General features: G+C 48.4%; 1 protein-coding gene and 1 long non-coding RNA gene across 2 annotated transcripts; one reads left to right on the top strand and one right to left on the bottom strand.

Annotated features, from left to right (window-relative positions):
• The first annotated feature begins 88 nt into the window (after positions 1-88).
• LOC143831579 (uncharacterized) lies at positions 89-12,362 on the top strand. Its single transcript, XR_013228926.1, has 4 exons — positions 89-367; positions 973-1,061; positions 5,024-5,093; positions 12,130-12,362. It is a non-coding gene; the product is annotated as an uncharacterized LOC143831579 (long non-coding RNA).
• A 292-nt stretch (positions 12,363-12,654) lies between these two features.
• Positions 12,655-18,681, bottom strand: LRRN4CL (LRRN4 C-terminal like). The gene is made up of 2 exons (XM_077324642.1): positions 18,356-18,681; positions 12,655-14,844 (listed from the first exon to the last, which is right to left on the bottom strand). Exons 1-2 carry the CDS (start codon positions 18,360-18,362, stop codon positions 13,979-13,981), a joined length of 873 nt encoding a protein of 290 aa, XP_077180757.1. The 5' UTR covers positions 18,363-18,681; the 3' UTR covers positions 12,655-13,978.
• Between the last annotated feature and the right edge of the window lie 2,996 nt (positions 18,682-21,677).

The following is a 21,677-nucleotide window of genomic DNA, read 5'->3' on the forward strand; positions in this document are numbered from 1 at the left end:
AAGCAACTACTCTCTAGGCCCACACAAAGAACATTCACCTTTAACTCCTGGGTTACTAGGGTTGCCGGCTCAGCTGGAGATTTGGCGGGGGGGGGGAGGGGAGCCTAAGGAGGGATGAGGTTTGGAGCGGGGAGAGACTTCAATGAACTTCAGCAGCCATCTCCTCCAACTCACAAAACCTTATGCCAGGATAAATATTGCTTGCCTTTAAGCCTTGCTTGCCGAAGCAACCGATTCGCTCAAGGCCGGCGGGCTTCTTGCTGTGGGGGTGGGGGAGAGGGTGGTGCGGCCACCAGTGGCCCAGTGCCGAGGTTTTCACGTCCCGGTTCCGGATCACAGCCCGGGGGCTGACGACCCCTGCTTTAAGGTGCCATTGGATTGCAGTTTTACGGTGCTGTTTCAGACAAGCATGTCTACCTTTCTGGAAACACCCAGGCACAAACGGACCACCTCCTCTGTTTTTGGAGCAGGCCCGCCGACCATCAGCAGAGAGAAAATCTGCTGCAGGAGAGAATCAAAGGACCTTTGTCCATCACCTGTTTGTGGCTCGCCCAACTGGCGACTCCCTCTGCATTCCTTAACTTCCCTCTCCCTGCCCCATGCCAGCGTTGCTAGGCTAAAATAAGCTTGGAACGAGAGAAAAAGAGAGAGACGCAGACCACACCGGAATTTATTGAAATCGCAAACCCCTCCTATGGAGGACGGATTGCTCTTTGCATGCGCAAAGTGAGGTGTTTACGGAGTCCTTTCTCATGCCAAAAGGGATGAACTTCTAATATCGCACTTAAGGATCACTGCCCAAGCCCCCCCCCCCCCAATAATAGTTTCATGTCATTGAAATATCTTTCTAGCCTGCTGCTGAAGTCTGCATTCATTTACTTTGAAATGGTCTTAACCATTTCAAAATCTAATGTTGTTTGTTTGTTTGGTCAGCGATACCCTTGGAAACCCATATTTGTCTGTTTCTATCAGAGGGATTTGCTTCCCTGACGGAGAGCTGCTTGGCTGCCACGCAAGATTTATCACAGTGTTATCGCAGGGTGCCCAGGAAAAGAGTGAAGGTGAAAGTGGCCTTGGGATTTCTTGCTTTCCGAGGAAGCAGACGAAACATGCTACAGTTGGTCTTAGAAGTGAAATATTGTTTATTGGGGTGGGGAGAATTAGATGTGTAAGCTGGTAGATGAGGAGCGGTCTGATAGGTAGGGCATTGCTAAGTCCCACTTTAAATTCTGAGTCTCAGGCATCCCATTCCAGCAATCCTACCTGTTGCCCATCAGAGCCTTAGGGGAGGGCAGTATACAAATGCAATACGATGGATGGATGGATGGGTGGGTGGGTGGGTGGGTGGATGGATGGATGGATGGATGGATGGATGGATGGATGGATGGATGGATGGATGGATGGATGGATGGATGGATGGATGGATGGATGGATAGATAGATAGATAGATAGATAGATAGATAGATAGATAGATAGATAGATAGATAGATAGATAGATAGATAGATAGATAGATAGATAGATAGATAGATAGAGGAAGGGCATGTCAGCATTACTGTTAGGTTTGTCAGTTTCCCTTTGGGTGAAGTTGCCAACCTCCAGGTGATGGCTTGTTATCTCCTGTTATTAAAATAGATCTCCAGGCAACCGAGATCAGTCCACCTGGAGAAAACAGCTGCTTTGGAGGCTGAAATCATTGGCATTATACCCCTCTGAAGTCCCTCCCTTCACGGCTTCACTCCAAAAATGTCCAGGTATTTCCCAGCTCGGAGCTGGCAACCTTAGTGGTGGGATTCCTGGCTGCCTTTCTCATTGTAGGAGAATTTTAAAAATGGCTGTCAGCCCAACATCACTTCCTGGGGAAACCCGGAAGTGACCCCTCCATTCTAAGAATCCCTGAAAGCTCTAAGATAAACTACCTACCCCAGCATGATGATGTCAATTCCGGTTATTTGCCAGAAGTGATATCACACATCAGCAGATCACCAAGGAACCCTTTTATTTCCCCACCCCACAGCCTGTTAAGAAGCTGCGGACAATGGGAGACTCAGCCCTGGTCTTCCTGCTTAGCAGCTCCTGTTGAGACAGCGACTGGAGAAGAACGAGGCCAATCAGAGGTGTGCGCCAGCCTTTTACCTGACCTGCATACCAAGATATCCTGCCCCCTCCTTAGGTCTCTATAGTGGATATAACAGAGTCCAGGAGAGTGTGGAATGCCTGGAGTGGAAGCGTCATTCGTTACGAGGGCTAAATCTGACATAAATGTCACTTTGTTGGACCAGACTATGTGTGACATAAAAAGTAATGCCAGGTATTTAAAATATAAACTTTATAAAGGACACAGGCAAACTGAATTAACAATATTATTTGTTCCTCAAAACACAAACATGCTTATACATTAACACTCTTACAGTATCTTCCCGATGCCTGCCCTTCAGATTTGTTTTCTTCTGGGCCCCAAACTCTCTAGTCCAGAGGCTGAGCTCTACTTCCAGGAAAGTACCCGTAACTGGAACCCCTACCGATGTGGGATTGTAGGGCCTAGTCTGCACACAATAGATAATGCACTTTCAATGCACTTTAGAAGTAGATTTTCCTGTTCTGCACAGGAAAATCCAGCTGCCAAAGCACATTAAAAGTGCATTATCCTATGTGTGCAGACTAGGCCGTGGTCTCCTTTCTTTACAGGAGTGCTTCTTGCCCCCAACTTGTCCTTCTACTTGAGATTTTGAAAATAAAGCAGATAAGCCTCTGGCAGGCCCTCCTCCCAAGGAAACAGACCCCAGAGTGTGTAGCAATATTTATGTTCTAGAGACGACCTTCGACAGTCTCAAATAAGGCTCAGCAAGATGCAGCCTAGCCTGTTGAGAGAGGGTGGCTTTGCGTGTGGGGGAGAGCAAATTGTTCAGGGGTTGCCGGCTCCTGGTTGGGAAATTCCTGGGGAATGTGGGGGGGGGGTGGAGTTAGGAGGAGGAGAGGGATAATAAGGCCATAGACTCCACCATACAAAGCAGCCGTTTTCTCCAGGGGATCTGATCTCTGTCCCATGAAGATCAGCTATTATTAAGTTTTCGGCTTCAGTGACCACAGACTCCAATTCTTCAGAACGGCTCTTTTTATTTACCAACTCCAGCAACAAACTCCAAATACTGAACAGAGAAAAACGGGCAAACTCATGCAGTTTTATACCTTTCAGGCAGCCCGCTGCTGCCTCCGATTGGCCCTAAGCAGTGCAGTCCGATTGGCTCTAAGCAGAGCGATCTGGTTGGACCTTAACAGGTTCCTTTGATTGGTTAGTTCCTTGGCTGGCAGAAGCCCTCATTTGCATCAGTGGCCAAATGCCCACAGACATAACAGTTGTGATACCAGGAGATCTCCATCCAGCACCTGGCGGTTGACAGTGTTTTGTGTTCCAAAGCAGGCTACGTACCTTTATGAATGACTGTGTTATTCTGGTCCATAGGGTGACCATGCAAAACACTGAAGCTGTATTTTGAGGTCTGGGCTGTTTATGTGGAGAGTTCCACTTCCTGCCTCCCACCCCCCACCCCCCTTCCCGGAGTCCATAATCCAAGTCTGTAGAAAGAACATCTGATTCACTTTTATATCCCTGGCATGGAGAAATTAAGAAATGTCGTGTGCGGTTGTGGGGGCGGAGAGACACTATAAGCAGCCAATGATTTAACAGGGACTCCACCCAGGCTTGTATTTAGCTAGGACATTGGGGGCGGGGGGGGGTCACCGATTCACAACATTTTGGATTTCGGCTCTTGTACGTAATAAACAGTCTTGGAGCACTTTGGGGAGGTCTCTTTCCTGCTTTAAGTGTCATACGGTCCAGGCCCCTCCGATCTTTTACAGATGAAAATAAGGGTACACTCCTCTACTTGTGATGCCTGAATGCCATTTGCCTTTGTTGGGAATAGACTTGGTCCCTTTCTTGATCATATTTAGAGTTGCCAGTTCCCTCCTAGCTGCCAGCGGGGGACAGGGAATAGGGTTGCCATCTCCAGGTTGCGAAACGCCTGGAGGTTTGAGGGTAGAGTCTGGAGAGGACAAGAACCTCAGTGAAGTACAAAGCTATAGAGTTCACCCTCCAAAACATCAACCTTCCTAATGCCATGACCCTTTAATACAGTTCCTCATGTTGTGATGACCGCCAACCATAAAATGATGCAAGTGTTCTTTCATGGAAATTAAACCAAAACTGACCAATGGCGTGAAGATCCATGGTTCATGATTGTATATAAATTGTTTTTCCCCCAGGGTTTCTGAGTTCAGTTCTGCCTCTTGTCCCACCATGCTGATCTCGCACTTTTCCACTGCTCCAGACAGACGAATGCTCTATCCCAATCTACCTCACAAGGCTGTTGTGTAGATGGCACCCCCCCCAGCCAAGCTGCTTGCTCTGCCATGACCCCTGTGAAAGTGTTGTTCGACCCCCCAAGGGGTCCCGACTCCCAGGTTGAGAACCACTGCTCTAACGGAACTGATCTCTGTATTTTGGAAAGCAGCAGTAATTCTAGGAGATCCATGGGCCCCACTTGTTAAAGAGAAATACAACAGTATATAGCTGGGTGCAATAAAAAATGGAATTAAATTCCAAAGGCGTAGTTTCTTTGGAGCCTCTTGTGGCGCAGAGCGGTAAGGCAGCAGACATGCAGTCTGAAGCTCTGCCCATGAGGCTGGGAGTTCAATCCCAGCAGCCGCCTCAAGGTTGACTCAGCCTTCCATCCTTCCGAGGTCGGTAAAATGAGTACCCAGCTTGCTGGGGGGGTAAACGGTAATGACTGGGGAAGGCACTGGCAAACCACCCCGGATTGAGTCTGCCATGAAAACGCTGGAGGGCGTCACCCCAAGGGTCAGACATGACTCGGTGCTTGCACAGGGGATACCTTTACCTTTACCTAGTTTCTTTGTCTCTTCTCAGATGGATTTTGATAGAAGATTCTCAAACTTCAAATATAAATGTTTTGCACAAATAGACCTTCAACAGTATATTCTTCTTGCAATCATTTTTCACAGGGACCGTGTGAGTCAGATGTCTGTAGCCCTGTTGGGGACGTGGAGTCAGATGTCACACGGAATTGCAAAGGTACTTTGGGATTTAGATTTTGAATTGCCACCGTGAAAACTAATTGTAAGAAAAATATACTGATGGAGGTCTGTTTTAGGCTTTCTCAACTAGGGTTTCGTGAAATCCTCGGAAGAGTTTCCTGAATGGGTGGCGTTAATTTTAATTGTTTATTGTACTTCGCAATACACCGTGGTGTTTCTCTTTTGTTTGTCACTGATACTGTGCAGCCCTTCTTTGTTTTGTATCCACCAGGAGGTTGGCATCTCTAAATATTTGTTTCTTCCGTAACAAAATCTCAGCCTGCATTTTCTTGGGATTTTGGCTGCGCTGTTTATAATTTTTGCTTTTCTGCCTTTATGTAGTGATGATGAACTTCATGCATCTGATAAAATGGAGTCTCAAATTGTCTTGTTAACTGGTGCAAAACTCTTGCATGTTTCAGCAGAAATTGAGTTAGCCCCGAACTAAACATTACACGTAACTTTGCTGTGAGGACTAGCAGCCAGACAGCATCTGTGAGTTCCCTGTGGGAACTCAGTTCTGAAGAACTGCAGGTCCGAATTCAGGTGGGGACCGCAGCACAGATAGAGGAGGGACTTCAGCCTTTCCCAGATGTTATCTTCTTGACCTGAAACACTGCCAGAGCCAGTGTGGTGTGGTGGCAGAGTGGTAGATCCTAATCTGGAGAACAGTATTTGATTCCCCACTCCTCTTCCACATGCAGCCAATTGGGTGACCTTGGGCCAGGCACAGTTCTCTTAGAACTGATCTCACAGAGCAGTTCTATCTTGGGTCTCTCAGTCCTTATGATTTTTCCCCAGGGTTCTCTCAGACTGTCTGTTATGGGGAGAGGAAGGGAAACGGTAGTAAAAAGTGGGATATAAAAGCCTAGCTCTTCTTCATCAGGGAGGGGTACATTTGTGAATAGGAGAGGGTCACCACTAGATTGTGACCAGGCTAGTTCACCCTTGTTATGTCTGTCTGAGGAATCCCAAATCTTTGTTACATTTTTGAAGACTGTCAAATTCTTTCACGAGTGAAGATGTCGTGGAAACAGAATGCCCATCAACGCTGAGCTTGGTCTTCAAGAGAGCCAGATAGGTGTAGTGGTTAGGTGACCTGGGTTTGATTCCGCGCTCCCCCACATGCAGCCAGCTGGGTGACCTTGGGCTCTCCATAGCACTGATAAAGCTGTTCTGACCGGGCAGTGATATCAGGGCTCTCTCAGCCTCACCCACCTCACAGGGTGTCTGTTGTGGGGAGAGGAATGGGAAGGCGACTGTAAGCCGCTTTGAGCCTCCTTCGGGTAGAGAAAAGCGGCATATAAGAACCAACTCCTCCTCCTCCCTTCTTCTTCTTCATCATCATAATCACTGCAGACCCTGTTTGGGAGGCATCAAAACAACCAAGGCGTTTTCGTGTGCATGTTTTGTGACTTTGTACTCCAATGATTCTTAACAATTAATCCCATACATCATTTCTACTCTTTTCAGGTGCGCTGTTCTTCAACCTCTTTTTAGATGCCAGGCTAGACCTGAAAGCTTAACAAATCCGTCCCTCTCCCAGGTGTCAAAAACCGCCTTTGTCCTCTTCCCTGCCAGCAGACAGGATGTAGCCGGGACGCTCTCCCTTCCACCTCCCAATTCTAGACGAGGCAGGATGGAATGTTTGTTCCAAAGGAGGCACGAGGAGTCCAAGGACTCCCCACGGAAACTTGTTGATGTTCTCCAAAGTTTACCCAATAAAGAGGGGAAGGTTCAAGTGTGAGTCATCCCCGCTTCCAGATGAAGAAGCGAACGGGCCCTGCCCACACGGAGATGAGTGGGCGACAAAACCACAGTAGGCCCCAGTCAAGGCCGCCAGCCGCCAGAATCCACGGACCCAACGTGAGCCTGGATGAGGAATGCATTGAAAAGCATTCCTTTTACCACACAAGAGGGCCCAGTCAAGTCCTTTCCCCTAGCTTGTTCCCACTTCAAGCCAAATGCTGTTTGTTTCCAGCTTTGCATGCGTCCCCCCCCCCGTCCCTCCCTTTAGAAAGTATTTAGCCTTGGGGAGCCGTAATGTGTCATTCAGCCACTGTAGAGGGAAAACTTTCCCGCTGCTGGTTGTATCTGTAGGGCCCAGCTGTGAAAGAATCTGCCTGATTAGTCTTGAAACAATTCAGATGAACAGACTCCAGCTCTGGAATAGCAGCTGTAAGAAGCGATTATCGTGTGGGAGGTCTGGGTTCAAATTGTGAAATTGGGCCAATCTCTCTTTTAATCGAATCTACCTTGGAGGGGGGTTGTGAGGATAAATTAGAGAAGGGAGAACAGTGGTTGCCAGGTCTCCCCTGGTGCCTGGCGGGGGATGAGGGGTCTGGTGGCCAGATCAAAGCTGGGAACCTCTTGGGAGATTTGGGGATGGAGCCCAGGAAGGACAGGGACCTCAGTGAGATACAATGCCCCAGAGCCACCCTCCAGAGCAGTCCATCCAGGGGAAATTATCTCTGTAGATGAGCTGTCATTCTAGGGGGTCTTCCAGGTCCCACCTGGAAGCTGGCATCCTTGGAGGAAGCCTGGATTTTTTAAAATGTACTAGGTAGAAAGACAAACATCAACAGAACCTTGCTCGGTCAAGTATGTCTAATTCAACATCCTGTTTCCAACTGTGTAGCTCCGTCCTGATAGTGCTTCTGTCAACCCACATGGGTTGACACTGATGAAATGGATTTCTCATTCACATTCCTCCAGCGTTTGACAGTCATAAATATACTGCCTCTATCTTTAGACCAGCCTTTCTCAATCTTTTTACCATTGAGAAACCCCTGAAACATTCTTCAGGCTTCGAGAAACCCCAGAAGTGGCAGGATCATGCAGAGTATGGCTGGGAAGCAGAGTTGTGGACACACACACCTGGGGCCCCTCCCCTTCCCACCCAGCCCAGGCACATAACTGGCCATTTTGGGAGGGGGGCATGTCAAACTGACAACATATGGTCATATCACCTGATAAATGTTTAACAAGTTTTTAAAATAGATTAAAAATTAATTAACTCCCACCCTCCAAGGGCCACCAAGAAATCCCAGGGTTTCACGAGAAAGTCTGCTTTAGACTATCCTCCATGAACCATCTTGGTGTAATGGTTAAAAATAGCAGCTTCTAATCTGGCAAGCTGGGTTTGATTCCCCATTCCTCCACATGCAGCATGCTGGGTGACCTTGGGCTAGTTACAGTCCTGTTAGAACTGATCTCACTGGGCAGTTTCTCCCAGAGCTCTCTCCGCCTTACCTACCTCACAGAGTGTCTGTAATGGGTAAAGCTTTGTGACTTCTTTGGGCAGTGAACAGTAGGGTATAAAAAACAACTCTTCTTCTCCTTCTATTTGACTTCTTTTGGACATATAGCTCTTCAGAGCTGCCCTGCTGCATATTCCTTAAAACATCTAGAAGAATAAGAGTTGGTTCTTATATGCTGCTTTTCTCTACCTAAAGGAGCCTCAAAGCGGCTTACAGTCGCCTTCCCTTTCCTCTCCCCACAACAGATACCCTGTGGGGTGGGTGAGGCTGAGAGAGCCCTGATATCACTGCCCGGTCAGAACAGTTTTATCAGTGCTGTGTTGAGCCCAAGGTCACCCAGCTGGTTGCATGTGGGGGAGAGCGGAATCGAACCCGGCATGCCAGATTAGAACTCCGCACTCCTAACCACTACACCAAACTGGCTAGGGCTGGGAGTCCTCTTCCTGAGGCTGTAGACCAGGGGTAGTCAAACTGCAGCCCTCCAGATGTCCATGGACTACAATTCCCAATTCATTGGAATTGTAGTCCATGGACATCTGGAGAGCCGCAGTTTGACTACCCCTGCTGTAGGCGGTGTGTGTGTGTGGGGGCTATTCTGGACTGGCACTGTTGTCTTATGAATTCTTTTATTGGGGGGGTTATTGTAAACTGCCACCAGGCAGCTTGGTCCGAGAGTGGCAGTCAAGAAATCAATCAAACAAACAAACAAAATGAAACAATCTGGAGAGCGGGTTTGAATCCCCACTGCTCCTCCACATGCAGCCAGCTGGGCGACCTTGGGCCGTGCACAGTTCTCTCAGAGCTCTCTCAGCCCTACCTACCTCACAGAGTATCTGTTGTGAGGAGAGGAAGGCTAGGCAATTGTAAGAACCAACTCTTCTTCTTCTGTTCTGATTGAGCAGCAATCTCAGGGCTCCCTCAGCCTCACCTACCTCACAGGGTGCCTGTTGTGAGGAGAGGAAGGCTAGGCAATTGTAAGCCATTTGAGACTCCCTTGGGTAATGAAAAGTGAGGTAAAAAACAATTTCATATCTTACAAAGTTTGAATCTGCCTGCAATTGCTATTTTACCAGTGATACAAGCTCTAACACTGTGAGAACGGGAGAAAAGCCAGAGCCTGGCTGCAGAAATGCATATAAAAGATTCTCTCTATAGATGATGATACCTGGCAGAGGGGATGGGAATCTGTTTGCAGACAGTGATGCAAAACGGAACAGAAATGGAAGAATTTACACCATCTTCCTATGCATTTCGTGCCACTTACCGCTGCCCATGAGTGTATTCGTGCACGCATGCCTGTGTGCCATTGCTTAATCTGGAAGGGAAAGTTTGCAAACCCATGCATGCCAGCCGTTTCCTGACCCAAACGGAAGGAGAAATTACATTTGTGCGACTCTCACTTAAAAGCTCGGGTCATTGAGGGCATTGTGGAGAGCTGTGTAATAAAATGTCTTCTGGGCATTTGCTAAATTATTTACGTTTAAGAAAATCTGCATGAACATATTCAAAAGAGATTACAAATTCCTTCTAATGAGAAAAGGGAGTTGCATTTTTCCTTCCTTGTGAAGAAAAGTGAGATACATATTTTAAAAAAAGAATTATTATTCTAATTCTATGTTCTCCAGTGAAAATGACTATACCCATTTCTATTTATATGCTTCACTAGAGATCCATTGAGGAAACCATAGAGAGGCAAGATAGAGGGATAACTCTGAAGGTGCCTCATAGTCCTACTGCTTGGTGGTGTAGTCAACCTGTGGTCCTCCAGATGTTCATAGACTACAATTCCCATGAGCCTCTGCCAGCGTTTGCTGGCAGGGGCTCATGGGAACTGTAGTCCATGAACATCTGGAGGACCACAGGTTGACTACCTCTGGATAGGCCATTCTATAGTGTAGCCAGAAAGTGAGTGTTTCCTCATTCACTTTCTGAAGAAGGAGTTGGATTTTTATACCCCGTTTTTCACTACCTGAAGGAGTCCCAAAGTGGCTGACGAACACCTTGAGCAGGGGGTTGGACTAGATGGCCTGTATGAGGTAGATGGAGCTGAGGGAGCTCTAAGAGAACTGCTCTAGGAGAACAGTGACTAGCCCAAGTTCAGCTGGCTGACTGCATGTGGAGGAATCAAATCCAATTCCCAGATTAGAGGACTGCTCTTTAACCACCACACCACACTGGGTGTATGGGAAATAGTATGGGCCTTTTTGCACGGGGATCTTTGTTGCAAATTGTTTGCGGAATGAAAAATCGCCATTTAAAATAGTGGAATTCGTCGTTATGCATACCTGCCTTTGTAGTGGAATCTGTTTTTTAGCGTTTCCCACAGGCTTCCGGTCTCGGCAGAAATCGCTAGAAAGGAAGCGCTATTGCCAAGCTCGTCCCGCCCCTGGCCGTCAAGCAGCCAATGGGCAGCCGTTAGCATGCTCCCAAACAGCCCCTTTCCCTTTAAGGAAGGTTTTTTAAAAAAAAAAAAAAAAACAGACCCATTGTAACGAATCTGGGTAGATTCGTTGCAACGGAGAGACCCATCCAGCTGCCTGGGGTGTTTGAGCTGTCGTTTGATCGGTTGACCGTTAACACGCTGCCTCAGAGTGAAAAAAAAAAATCCCCCCCCCTCTCACGGGCCCGATTTTCGGCTGAATGGAATGTGTGAAATGTGTGTGTGAAATGTGTGTGTGAAATGTGTGTGCTTAGTGACTGAAGGGGAGGGACTGAAGCCGGGAAGCCTCTGTTTGAGCTGTCATTTGATCGTGGCCACGCTGCCTCGGAGTGGGAAAAAAAATCCCCCCTCCCCCCCCTCACGGGCGCGATTTTCAGCCGAAACAGTGTGAAAAATAAAGGGAAAATACATCAGCAAACGGGCTTCTGCGGGCTTCTTGTGACTGTAAACAGCTCTGAGGAGGGACTGCAGCCTGGGAAGCCTCACTGGCTAAACGGAGGCTCGCCGGTGCGTTGATCTCCACTCGCTCGGGGAAAAAAAAATGGCGATCGCTTCGCCGGAAGTTTGGAGGACAGGCTCAGGAGGAGGGACTTTGAAGAAACCGCAACAATGGGAACGCACAGGTCTTTTTCGCTACTGTTGCAGATTGGTTGCAGGAGTGTATCGCTTTCCGGAGGGTGAATCCACTTTTTGGGATTCCCCTAAAAGCGCTACAATGAAGCGCTTTTTGCTGATTGGTTTCAGGAGTGTTGCAGATTGTCTACGACGTCGTGCGTTAAGGCAAATTAGTAGCGTTTTCAATTAGCAACCATTGTGCTATTTTGAAGCCGTGCAAAAAGCCCCTATATATTAGCTAACATTAACTGCTATGGGCTGGCAGGAGGGAGAGATGCCCAAGTTCTAGCTAAAGGCCTTTAAAACTTACATGTGATTTCAGTCTGACAGTAAGATCTGAGAAGCCTCTGGTTCAAACATGGCCTCAGCTTGAATTCCCACTACAGTTGCCAACCTCCAGGTAGGACCTGGAGCGTTCGGATTAACTGATCTACAGATGACAGAGATCTATCGCGTTATATCCTGTTGCGGTCTCTCTCCATACTCCACCCCCTCCCCAAATCTCCAGGTATTTCCCGACCCAGAGAGGGCAAGCCTATTCCCCACCTCTTCAGCAAAATGGGGTTGAGACTGACCTATGTTTGTGTGTGTGTATTGTACATATGTGTGTGTATGTGCATATGATATTGTACACTGCCTTGAGCCAAGTTACTGGGTGGGCAGTATAAAAATCAAATAAACAAATAACTTATTAACAGTTTCCCCTTTCATTTTTTCAGAGGCCACCCTGGAATCTGACAGATCTTCCTGAGAACTGCTGGCCACAGCCCAGCCCTTTAAATAATATGGCACATTATGTTCTGATGACTGTTCCTTACCTCAAAGCACAATTCTTTGTAGATATTTTTTATCCTCAGCGGTGGACCGGCTACCCTCCTATATCATCCCCCCTTATGTGCCACAATTTTAGCCCACATGCCCCATTGATTATAACCCCCCCTATAGTTGTGTTATTAAATAGATCGCTGGACTTATACTTCTTCCAGGATGAATTCATCACTTCAAGTACAAATGTCAATATTCCTGTGAGAAGGTCAAAATATTACTGGCAAAAGCTGACACAGGGATACTTTCCCACAATTCCTTCCAAGACGGGAGAAAAACAGACTAGTCCCGCCCCCCCTCATATTCCCAGCAGCTTTTAAAGACATGTTGTCCCAGCAAGAAGTAGGCAGTGAAATTCCAGATGTTCCCAACCGTTCCTCCAACACACATCTGGAAAACATTGGGTTTTCCACGCCATGATTCAATACCTTCTTGACGCTGCAAGAAAAGCTGCCAATGGAAATTGCAGGCCCCAAACATATACTACGAGAGTGAGGTCCAAGCAGAGTCAATCCTGTTCTCATAGCCAATCAGAGAATGAGTGGGAAAAAGGAAGGAATGCGACCAGAGTTTTTGATCACTTGGGATTTTATTGATTCCATTTATTGATTCCGTTCTGTTCTCTCGAGTGACAACAAATTAGCAGCTATGCAGAGTTGGTTTGACCATTCCTCCAGACTTGAGGGGAGTGGAAAGACCTCAGTGGAGTAGAAAGCCATAGCCCCCCCCCCCCAAGAATCTATTTTCTCTGAAGGAAGTGATCTCTGTCATTTGAAGAACAGTTGCAATCCCAGGAAGTCTCCAGACACCATCTAGAGCAGGGGTGGCCAAACTTTGGCTCCCCAGATGTCCATGGACTACAATTACCATGAGCCACAGCTTGGCCACCCCTGATTTAGAGGTGGACAACCCTAGCGTCCATCCCCTTTGTACCGCTATCAGCTCCTATATACACTTTAATTAAGAATAAATACATAAATAGACAGAAATCATACAACGTCCTTCTCTTAAGGAAGAAGAAGAAGAGTTGGTTCTTATATGCCGCTTTTCCCTACCCAAAGGAGGCTCAAAGTGGCTTACAGTCGCCTTCCCTTTCCTCTCCCCACAACAGACACCCTGTGGGGTGGGTGAGGCTGAGAGAGTCCTGATATCACTGCTTGGTCAGAACAGTTTTATCAGTGCTGTGGTGAGCCCAAGGTCACCCAGCTGGTTGCATGTGGGGGAGTGCAGAATCGAACCCGGCATGCCAGATTAGAAGTCTGCACTCCTAACCACTACACCAAACTGGCTCTCTTTGCATTTCTACAATGCGCATCCAGTCCCTCTAGTTTTTGGTCACTTGTAAGAAAGCAGAATCCGGAGCCTTCGTGGCTTGTGCAGAGGGGTGAGGGAGGACAAAGTTAATCGTATGAGTTTTTTTTCTCCCTGAGTGCAATTATGTGGTAACGTCCAAGATGCTGACTCAATCGCCGTTGTTGTGCATAAACACCTTCCTCAAATCAAAGAGCTCTTGGGGAGAGACAGGTACAAATTCAGTACTGGCAACTTCCATCCCAGAGACAGTGCCTGCTTTGGATAAAAAGCTGTGTGGCAGCAAAAAGTTCTTTTTTCCTTGCCTCCCCACAACATCTCAGACAGATGACACCACCATGGCGAAAGGGGAGGAGCTTAAGAGCCCGGCCTTCTCCCACGCCTCCAAGCTGTGTCTGCATGGTCCACACTGCCGCAGAGTAGTTATAATTGTTATAATTGCTCCTCACTCCGGAAAGTGCTGTTTGTGGTGCCGCCCAGGCCTGGCTCGACATCCAAGATATTGTCCCGGGATCCGTGGAGCAAATGTTTCCTCCGGCGCATGCAGAAATGCCAGACCAGGGCAGAGATCACCACGAGGACCAGGGCGCCAGCCAGTCCTGCAGCTACGTAGACATAGGGTATCTGGCGGGGTGGAGTATGGACCAGACGGCAGGGCCCATGCTCCCGCTGACCGTCATCTGTAGGGCTGCGGCCAGCTCTGTTGGAAGCGACAACGCAGACCAAATATTGCTTATCTGGTAATAACCCCGATACCGTCGCTAGTCGGAAGGTGCTATTGAGGGCCGGGCTGGAGGCTGAGGCCTCCCCGACCGCCTGGTACGTCACGTGGTATTGCTCTACCGGAGAGGGTGGGGCACACCAATGCAGACTGATGCCAGCTTCGCTAACGTGGAGGGTTTGCAGATGTGGTGTCTCCGGGGCCTCACCTGGGCTTGTGATCCCCGGACACATGCACCCGCTGGCTTTTTGCAGCTCGGCACAGGGTACCTGAAGATGACGGCAGAGGTGGTAATCGCAGTGTGGAGAGGGTGGCTGTGGCGAGCGGGACGTTTCCAGAGGATCCACGGTGAATAGGTAGTCGTCGTAATAATCAACGTCTTCTTGGGAAGATTTGGTGGGAGCAGACAGCGAAGGCTTGTCTTTGATCACCACCGGCGTGTTACTCCCTGATGGGGGCGAGTAGTTCTCTTGGAGGGGTACAGGCAACGGGTGCCCAAAGCTTGTTGGAGAACCTTGAGGGCATAGCAGCAAGATCCAGATGGCTACCATAAATAGTCCTTGGAATCGCATGGTTCCTGTTAACAGAGTGGGGGGCAAAACGAATGTCAGAAAGGAAGAGAACATCTGCTTCACAAAGAGAAAGCCCAGGCAGTTACAGGAACTCGAGGTAGATTTATTTTGGGGGGAGAATGTCTCTCTGCTAAAGGCCCTGGAGAATTCCTGCCAGTGAGAGAATATTATGAGGGCCAAAAGCCTGACTAAGTATGAAGCAGCTTTGTTCGTAGGCAGTAGGACAGGGGTAGTCAACCTGTGGTCCTCCAGATGTTCATGGACTACAATCCCCATGAGCCCCTGCCAGAATTTGCTGGCAGGGGCTCATGGGAATTGCAGTCCATGGACATTTGGAGGACCACAGGTTGACTACCCCTGCAGTAGGATACTTATAAAACATGTGTACACTGGACAGGGTTCCAAGCTCCAGGAGATTTGGGGTAAGGAGGGAGGGACCTCAGTGGGCTAGAATGGCTCCGGTCTACCCTCTAGAACAGCCATTTTCTCTAGGGTTACTGGTCTCCGTGAGCTGCAAAGCGCTTGGAATTCTGGGAGATCCTCCAGCTCCGTTTGGAGGTTGGCAGCCCTAGAGCAGTCACACAAGTGCAGGTTAACCTTTGTGTATGGCAGGGGTGGCTAAATTATGAGTCTCCAGATGTCTGTGGATTACAATTCCCATGAGCCCCTATGGCCATCCCTGGGATAAGGTATTGGGTGGAAAAGTTATTTTCTACATTTATCGTTTGCCTTTCTCAGCAAGAATCAAGTTGTGTGACAAAACTTAACAAATTGATCAGATGGGATTTATTGTTGATCTACTTCATCATTCTCCTCAACTCCATTCATCCCCACAACCACCCTGGGATGTAGGTTAGGCCGAGAAGGAGTGGCAGGACCCCCCAGCAAGCTTCCATGACACAGTGTGGATTCGAACACGAGATCCTGGCAATTTTAAACACTGCACCATGGTGGCTCATGAAAGTAAGTTAGAACTGACTTTCAGTTTTCTTTGCTTTAGTCCAGTGGTTCTCAACCTTTGGGGGTGGAACGATTTTTTCACAGGGGTTGCGGCAGGGCAAGCAACTTGGTCAGGGGAGGGTGCCATCCACACAACAGCCTTGCGGAGTAGATCGAGATAGAGCGTTCGTCTGTCTGGAGCAGTGGAAAAGAGCAAGATTGGCATAGTGGGACAAGAGGCAGAACTGAACTGAGAAACCCCGGGGAAAAAACCAATTTACGGTTCTATGAAAGAACACTGGCAATTCTATGGTTGGGGGTCACAACATGAGGAACAGTATTAAAGGGCCGCGGCATTAGGAAGGTTGAGAACCACTGCTTTAGGCTGATCCTTCATTGAGCAGGGGGTTGGACTAGATAGCCTATAGGACCCCTTTCAACTCTACGGTTCTAAAAAAAAAGCTAACTTTTCCTCCTATTGAAGGCCAAGATATGCTTGAGAGTATATATGGACCATTCTTGGTGAAACCTCACATAGGCTACTGAGTAAGATTGTCAGTGGTTGGGCCATTAGAACACAGAACAACTTCTCCCACTAGGGTTGCCAATCTCCAGGTAGCGCCTGGAGATCCCCCCAAGGGTTACCTCTGGTCTTCAGGTAAGAGATCAATTCCCCTGGAGAAACGGCTGCGTTGGAAAGTGGACTCTATGCCATTATGGTCCAAACTCTGCCCTTCCTAGGTTCCACCTCCATAATCTCCAGGTATTTTCCAAGTGGGAGTTGGCAACCCTACCTCCTACCTCCCAGTGACCCTCTTTAGGATTCACAAAACAAATTGCTTGGATTACTTCAAGCACTGGCCTAGCTTCTGCCAGCAAAACAGTTTGTTCTGCCTTCCCGTAACATAATCTTTTCCTTCACATTCCAAAGAATCAACACGGTAATTCCTCCACTTCTAAAGTTCACACAAATATCCTTCTGTTGAGGTTCCTCAGAAACCAAAGCTGAGCCGAATTAGGCAAAAAGCTCCATCCAATCTAGTGGTTTGTTGCTGACTGAGGGAAGTTCACACACAAGGCCCAAAGGAAATCTCTCTTCCCCCTCGCAGTTTATTCCCTGGGCTTCTCTTTCAGAAGTAGCTTTCCTCTAAACCTGAAGGTTCAATCAGGCATGCTGTTTGCATGGATGGAGCTGCAGAGAGTTCATGAATGGAGAAAGAGGGGCAGGATGACATATCTGCCTTGGAATGGTAGCTTATGTAATTCTATCTCTTTACAAGGATTATTCCTTTTTTTTTTAAGTGAGTTTATTACTAATTGCTTATGGGAGATTTGCAAAGGGGTTTTACCCTATTGTGGGAGGGGGGGTCATGCTCTAAGGCAGTGGTTCTCAACCTTCCTAATGTCGCAACCCTTTAATACAGCCCCTTATGTTGTGGTGACCCCCAGCCATAAAATTACACAAGTGTTCTTTCACAGAAATTAAACCGAAACTGACCAATGGCGTGAAGATCCACGGTTCATGATTGTATATAAATTGGGTTTTTTTTCCTGGGGTTTCTCAGTTCAGTTCTGCCTCTTGGCCCACCATGCCGATCTCGCCCTTTTCTACTGCTCCATCTTGATCTACACCGCAAGGCTGTTGTGTGGATGACGCCCCCCCAGGCCAAGCTCCTTGCCCTGCCCCGACCCCTGTGAAAGGGTCATTCGACCCTCAAAGGGGTCCCGACCCCCAGGGTGAGAACCACTGCCTTACAGCTTTTTTTGTCTGTGAGGATCATACAGAATACATACCCGTCCAGGAGCAGGAGTGATTTAAGGATTTGCGGGTCCTGTAGCACCACAGCTGGTTTAAGGATTCACAGGGCCCTAGTATAGTACAACTGCAGTGGGAGCAGCCAGAGTGGGGTTGGAGGGTCCCCCCGGTGGAAAAGGGTGCCCCTTTGAGTGTCCTTAAAGAGGGAAAAGGGGGGAGGAGACAGGCTATGGCTCTTATCCATGTGGGGAAGGAGCCCCTACGGGGCCCATAGCACTACTACATGAGCTACATGGGCCACACGGGCAAGAAGATTAGGGGATAACCAACAGAAATAAACAGATCCAAATACAACTTCACATGGAACCTGGGCCACAGTGTACATCCCATTCTAGCTGGGTCCTACTTGCTCCCATTCGCTTAGGCAAAAGCAACGGTGCTAACACCATACAAACCCAACAGCGTGTTACTCTGTCATGTTCATAGAATCATAGAATCATAGAATCATAGAATCATAGAATCATAGAATCATAGAATCATAGAATCATAGAATCATAGAATCATAGAATCATAGAATCATAGAATCATAGAATCATAGAATCATAGAATCATAGAAGGGGCCATACAGGTCCAACCCCCTGCTCTACGCAGGATCAGCCCTAAGCATCCTAAAGCATCCAAGAAAAGTGTGTATCCAACCTTTGCTTGAAGACTGCCAGTGAGGGGGAGCTCACCACCTCCTTAGGCAGCCTATTCCACCGGTGAACTACTCTGACTGTGACATTTTTTTCCCTGATATCTAGCCTATATCGTTCACTCACCTGGCATCCTCAGGTGGACAAGGGAAGCTGGCTTTGGATTGCCGGGCAACAGAGGCCTCCTTCGAAGGGACAATGCGGTACCTAAGCAACGCAACAGCCAGTCACCAAGGCGGCAGAGCTGAGGAGCGAGGAGCGATGGAGTGACCTTTTGGAACAACAGCCCTCCCTACCAGTCTTGTGGTGGGAACAGGAGCTGCCTGCCTCCGAGGTCCAACTCTTCTGGTCCAGCACTCCTGCAGGCCTGTTGGATGTCCTAAGCAATGCGCCACCTGTGGCCGAGACGGATTCTTCCCTGCCTGGAAGGAGCACACTTGCCTTCTGTTTCCACTTTCCACTGCTGCGGAGGGAAAGTTTTATACCCTTCTCTGCTATGACCTCATCCCCCGAGCGTCTTCCTCTCCCCACCCCTTTCCAGCCAGCGGGAATGAGCCCAATGCTGCCCCACACCGGGCCCCCCACTGCAGGTGTCCACAAAGAAAACAAAATTGTGCCTTATAAGGGCATTTCCTTCACAAGGCAGCCCCTGGTCTCTGCTCAGCAAGCCTCTCCCTTGCGAACGCAGGAGATGAGCAAAGGATTGGGGAAAGAAAGGAAAAAGAAACACCCGCTTGAGAAAAAGGAGACAGAAAGTCTTCCTGGAGGGGTGGCTGAACAACAGAATGCTCATCCCAGACAGACAGACCCTTTCTGATGCTCACTTGCCCTGACTTAGGGCTATGTGTTCGTCTACAGGCCAGACGCTCTAGCCCAGTCGCTAGGTGAAACAGCTCTCACCAGTACAAGCACGCCTGCCAACTAAAGCAGATCCTCAGAAGGATCTCTTTCCACACATGTAGTATTCCCATACAGAGAGGAAGCACTGGTTCGGCCTCAGTTTTTTCATCTGTAAAATGGGAGCACTGCTCTGCAAATTAGGATGGTGGAACGCAAGGCCACGGCATGAATGGAAGGCTGAGGGACTTGGGAATGTTCCGCCTGGAGAAGAGGAGACTGAGAGGGGACCGACGTGATGGCTCTCTTTAAGTACCTGAAATGTTGTTACTTAGAGCAGGGGTAGTCAAACCTGTGGTCCATGGACTACAATTCCCAGGAGCCCCTGCCAGCTTGCTGGCAGGGGCTCCTGGGAATTGTAGTCCATGGACATCTGGAGGACCACAGGTTAACTACCCCTGACTTAGAGGAAGGCAGGGAAAGGTTCCTGTCTGCAGCAGGGAGGAACTGCAGTAATGGGTTTAAACCACATGGAGAACAATATCGGCTAGATATCGGGGAGGGGGGATTTTTCCCAGTCAGAATAGTTCAGCAGTGGAACTGACTATCTAAGGAGGTGGGGAGCTCCCCCTCAAAGGTGGTCTTCAAGCAGTAGTTGGACAGATACTTATCCTGGATGCTTTAGGATGATCCTGTATTAAGCAGGGGGTTGGACAATGGCCTGTCTGGCCCCTTACAACTCTATGATTCTATAAATGTAACAGGCATGCTGGTAGAGTCGCCAACTGCTGTTTGGGGGTGGAGTCTGGGTTAGGGTGGGGTTTGGGAAGGGGAGGGATCTCAGTGGGGTATAACGCCATAGAGTCCACCCTCCGCAGCAGCCATTTTCTCCAGGGAACTGATTTTTCACCTGGAGATCGGATGTCACTTTGGAAGATCTCCAGCTTCCACCCGGAGGTTGGTAAGCTTAAACAGCAGTTAGCTCAGGCCTCGGTAGGTCAAGGTTCAGATCTCCATTCTCTCATAGAGTTCATTTGGGTTTCTTTGGGCTAGTCACTCTCAGTCTAAACCGTCTCAGAGGGCTTTTGTGATGAAAACCTTGGAGGAAGGTGAAATTATGTATGTGGTCTTGGAGAAAGGGTGGCATAAACATTAGAGAGGTGCCATAGTTCCCCCAGGCTAAGGTAGACTCTCTTGTGCAACGGTTAAAAGCAAACGCATTGAGCTGCATAGGGAGCCAGTCCCCTTAAATCAGGGGTAGTCAAACTGCAGCCCTCCAGATGTCCATGGACTACAATTCCCAGAAGCCCCTGCCAGCATTCGCTGGCAGGGGCTCCTGGGAATTTTAGTCCATGGACATCTGGAGGGCTGCAGTTTGACTACCCCTGCCTTAAATCAAACAGGGTCGGTCTATGAGCAGAGGATTCTCAAACCGAACAGCAGCATTTTTACCTGCTGGTTCCAAGACTAACAGGCAAAACAGATGTGATGTGGGAAATAAGTAGTCGTTTGAGAAAATAATGTACAGCAGCCTGCATTATGCTTCTTCCATGGTCCCTTCCTGGAGCTAATAGAGTCTTGAGTGGGGGTGGGGTGCACACACCCAATTTAGATTAGGAAAACAGCAAAGTGTTAATGGTTCTGATTGAAACCAGAATCACAACACACGCATGCACAACTGTTTTGATGTTTTTGTACAAAAGGCCGGGAGATCAGATGATGTATCCCTTGTTCCCGGTATAATTTGATATTAAATGACTGGTGCAGGAGAAAGTTTTGCCAAATTTTTTTGGTATCCCTCCCACGGTCTCCCTTCCCCTGGAGTAAAATTGGAACCACAGTTTACGAGCTTTCCTCTTCATAATTATGAAAAACAATGATGAAATTGAAGAAGAGAGGCAGAGCTGTTTTTTAAACTCTGCTTCTCTCTCCCCTATGGAGTCTCAAGACAATGTACAATCTTCTTCCCTTCCTCTCCCCACAATAGACTCCCTGTGAGGAAGGTGAATCTGAGAGAGTTTGGAGAGAACTGTGATTGTTCCAAGGTCACCCAGTAGGCTTCACGTGGAGAAGTGATGAATGAAACCCAGTTCTCCAGGAGAACTCACTGCTCTTAACCACTACACCAGTGGTTCTCAGCCTGGGGGCTGGGACTCCTTTGGGGGTTGAACAACCCTTTCAGAGGGGTCATGGCAGGGTAAGCTGCTTGGCCGGGGGGGGGGGGAATGCCATCCACACAACAGCCTTGCAGGGTAGATCGAGATAGAGTTTGGCTGTCTGGAACAGTGGAAAAGAGAGAGATCAGCATGGTGGGACAAGAGGCAGAACTGAACTAAGAAACCTCGGGGGGGGGACCAATTTATATACCCTGAGTTAGACAGACTTGTGAGCCTACCTGGTGCAGAAGACAGAGTGTCCAACTGGGATCCTGGGAGACCCAGGCTCAAACCCCACCCCCCACTTCTACCATGGGGTTCTATGTGAAAGAGGATGCTGGACTAAATGGATCCATTGGTCTAATCGCACATGGTTATATGTGGCATGGCCAGACACAGAGTTTTGGAATCTCAGCACTGGAGAAGTAAGCCTTACCAAGGGGGTACAGTTAGTC

This window comes from Paroedura picta, chromosome 1 (genome assembly GCF_049243985.1).
Source record: "Paroedura picta isolate Pp20150507F chromosome 1, Ppicta_v3.0, whole genome shotgun sequence".
Taxonomy (NCBI): Eukaryota; Metazoa; Chordata; class Lepidosauria; order Squamata; family Gekkonidae; genus Paroedura; species Paroedura picta.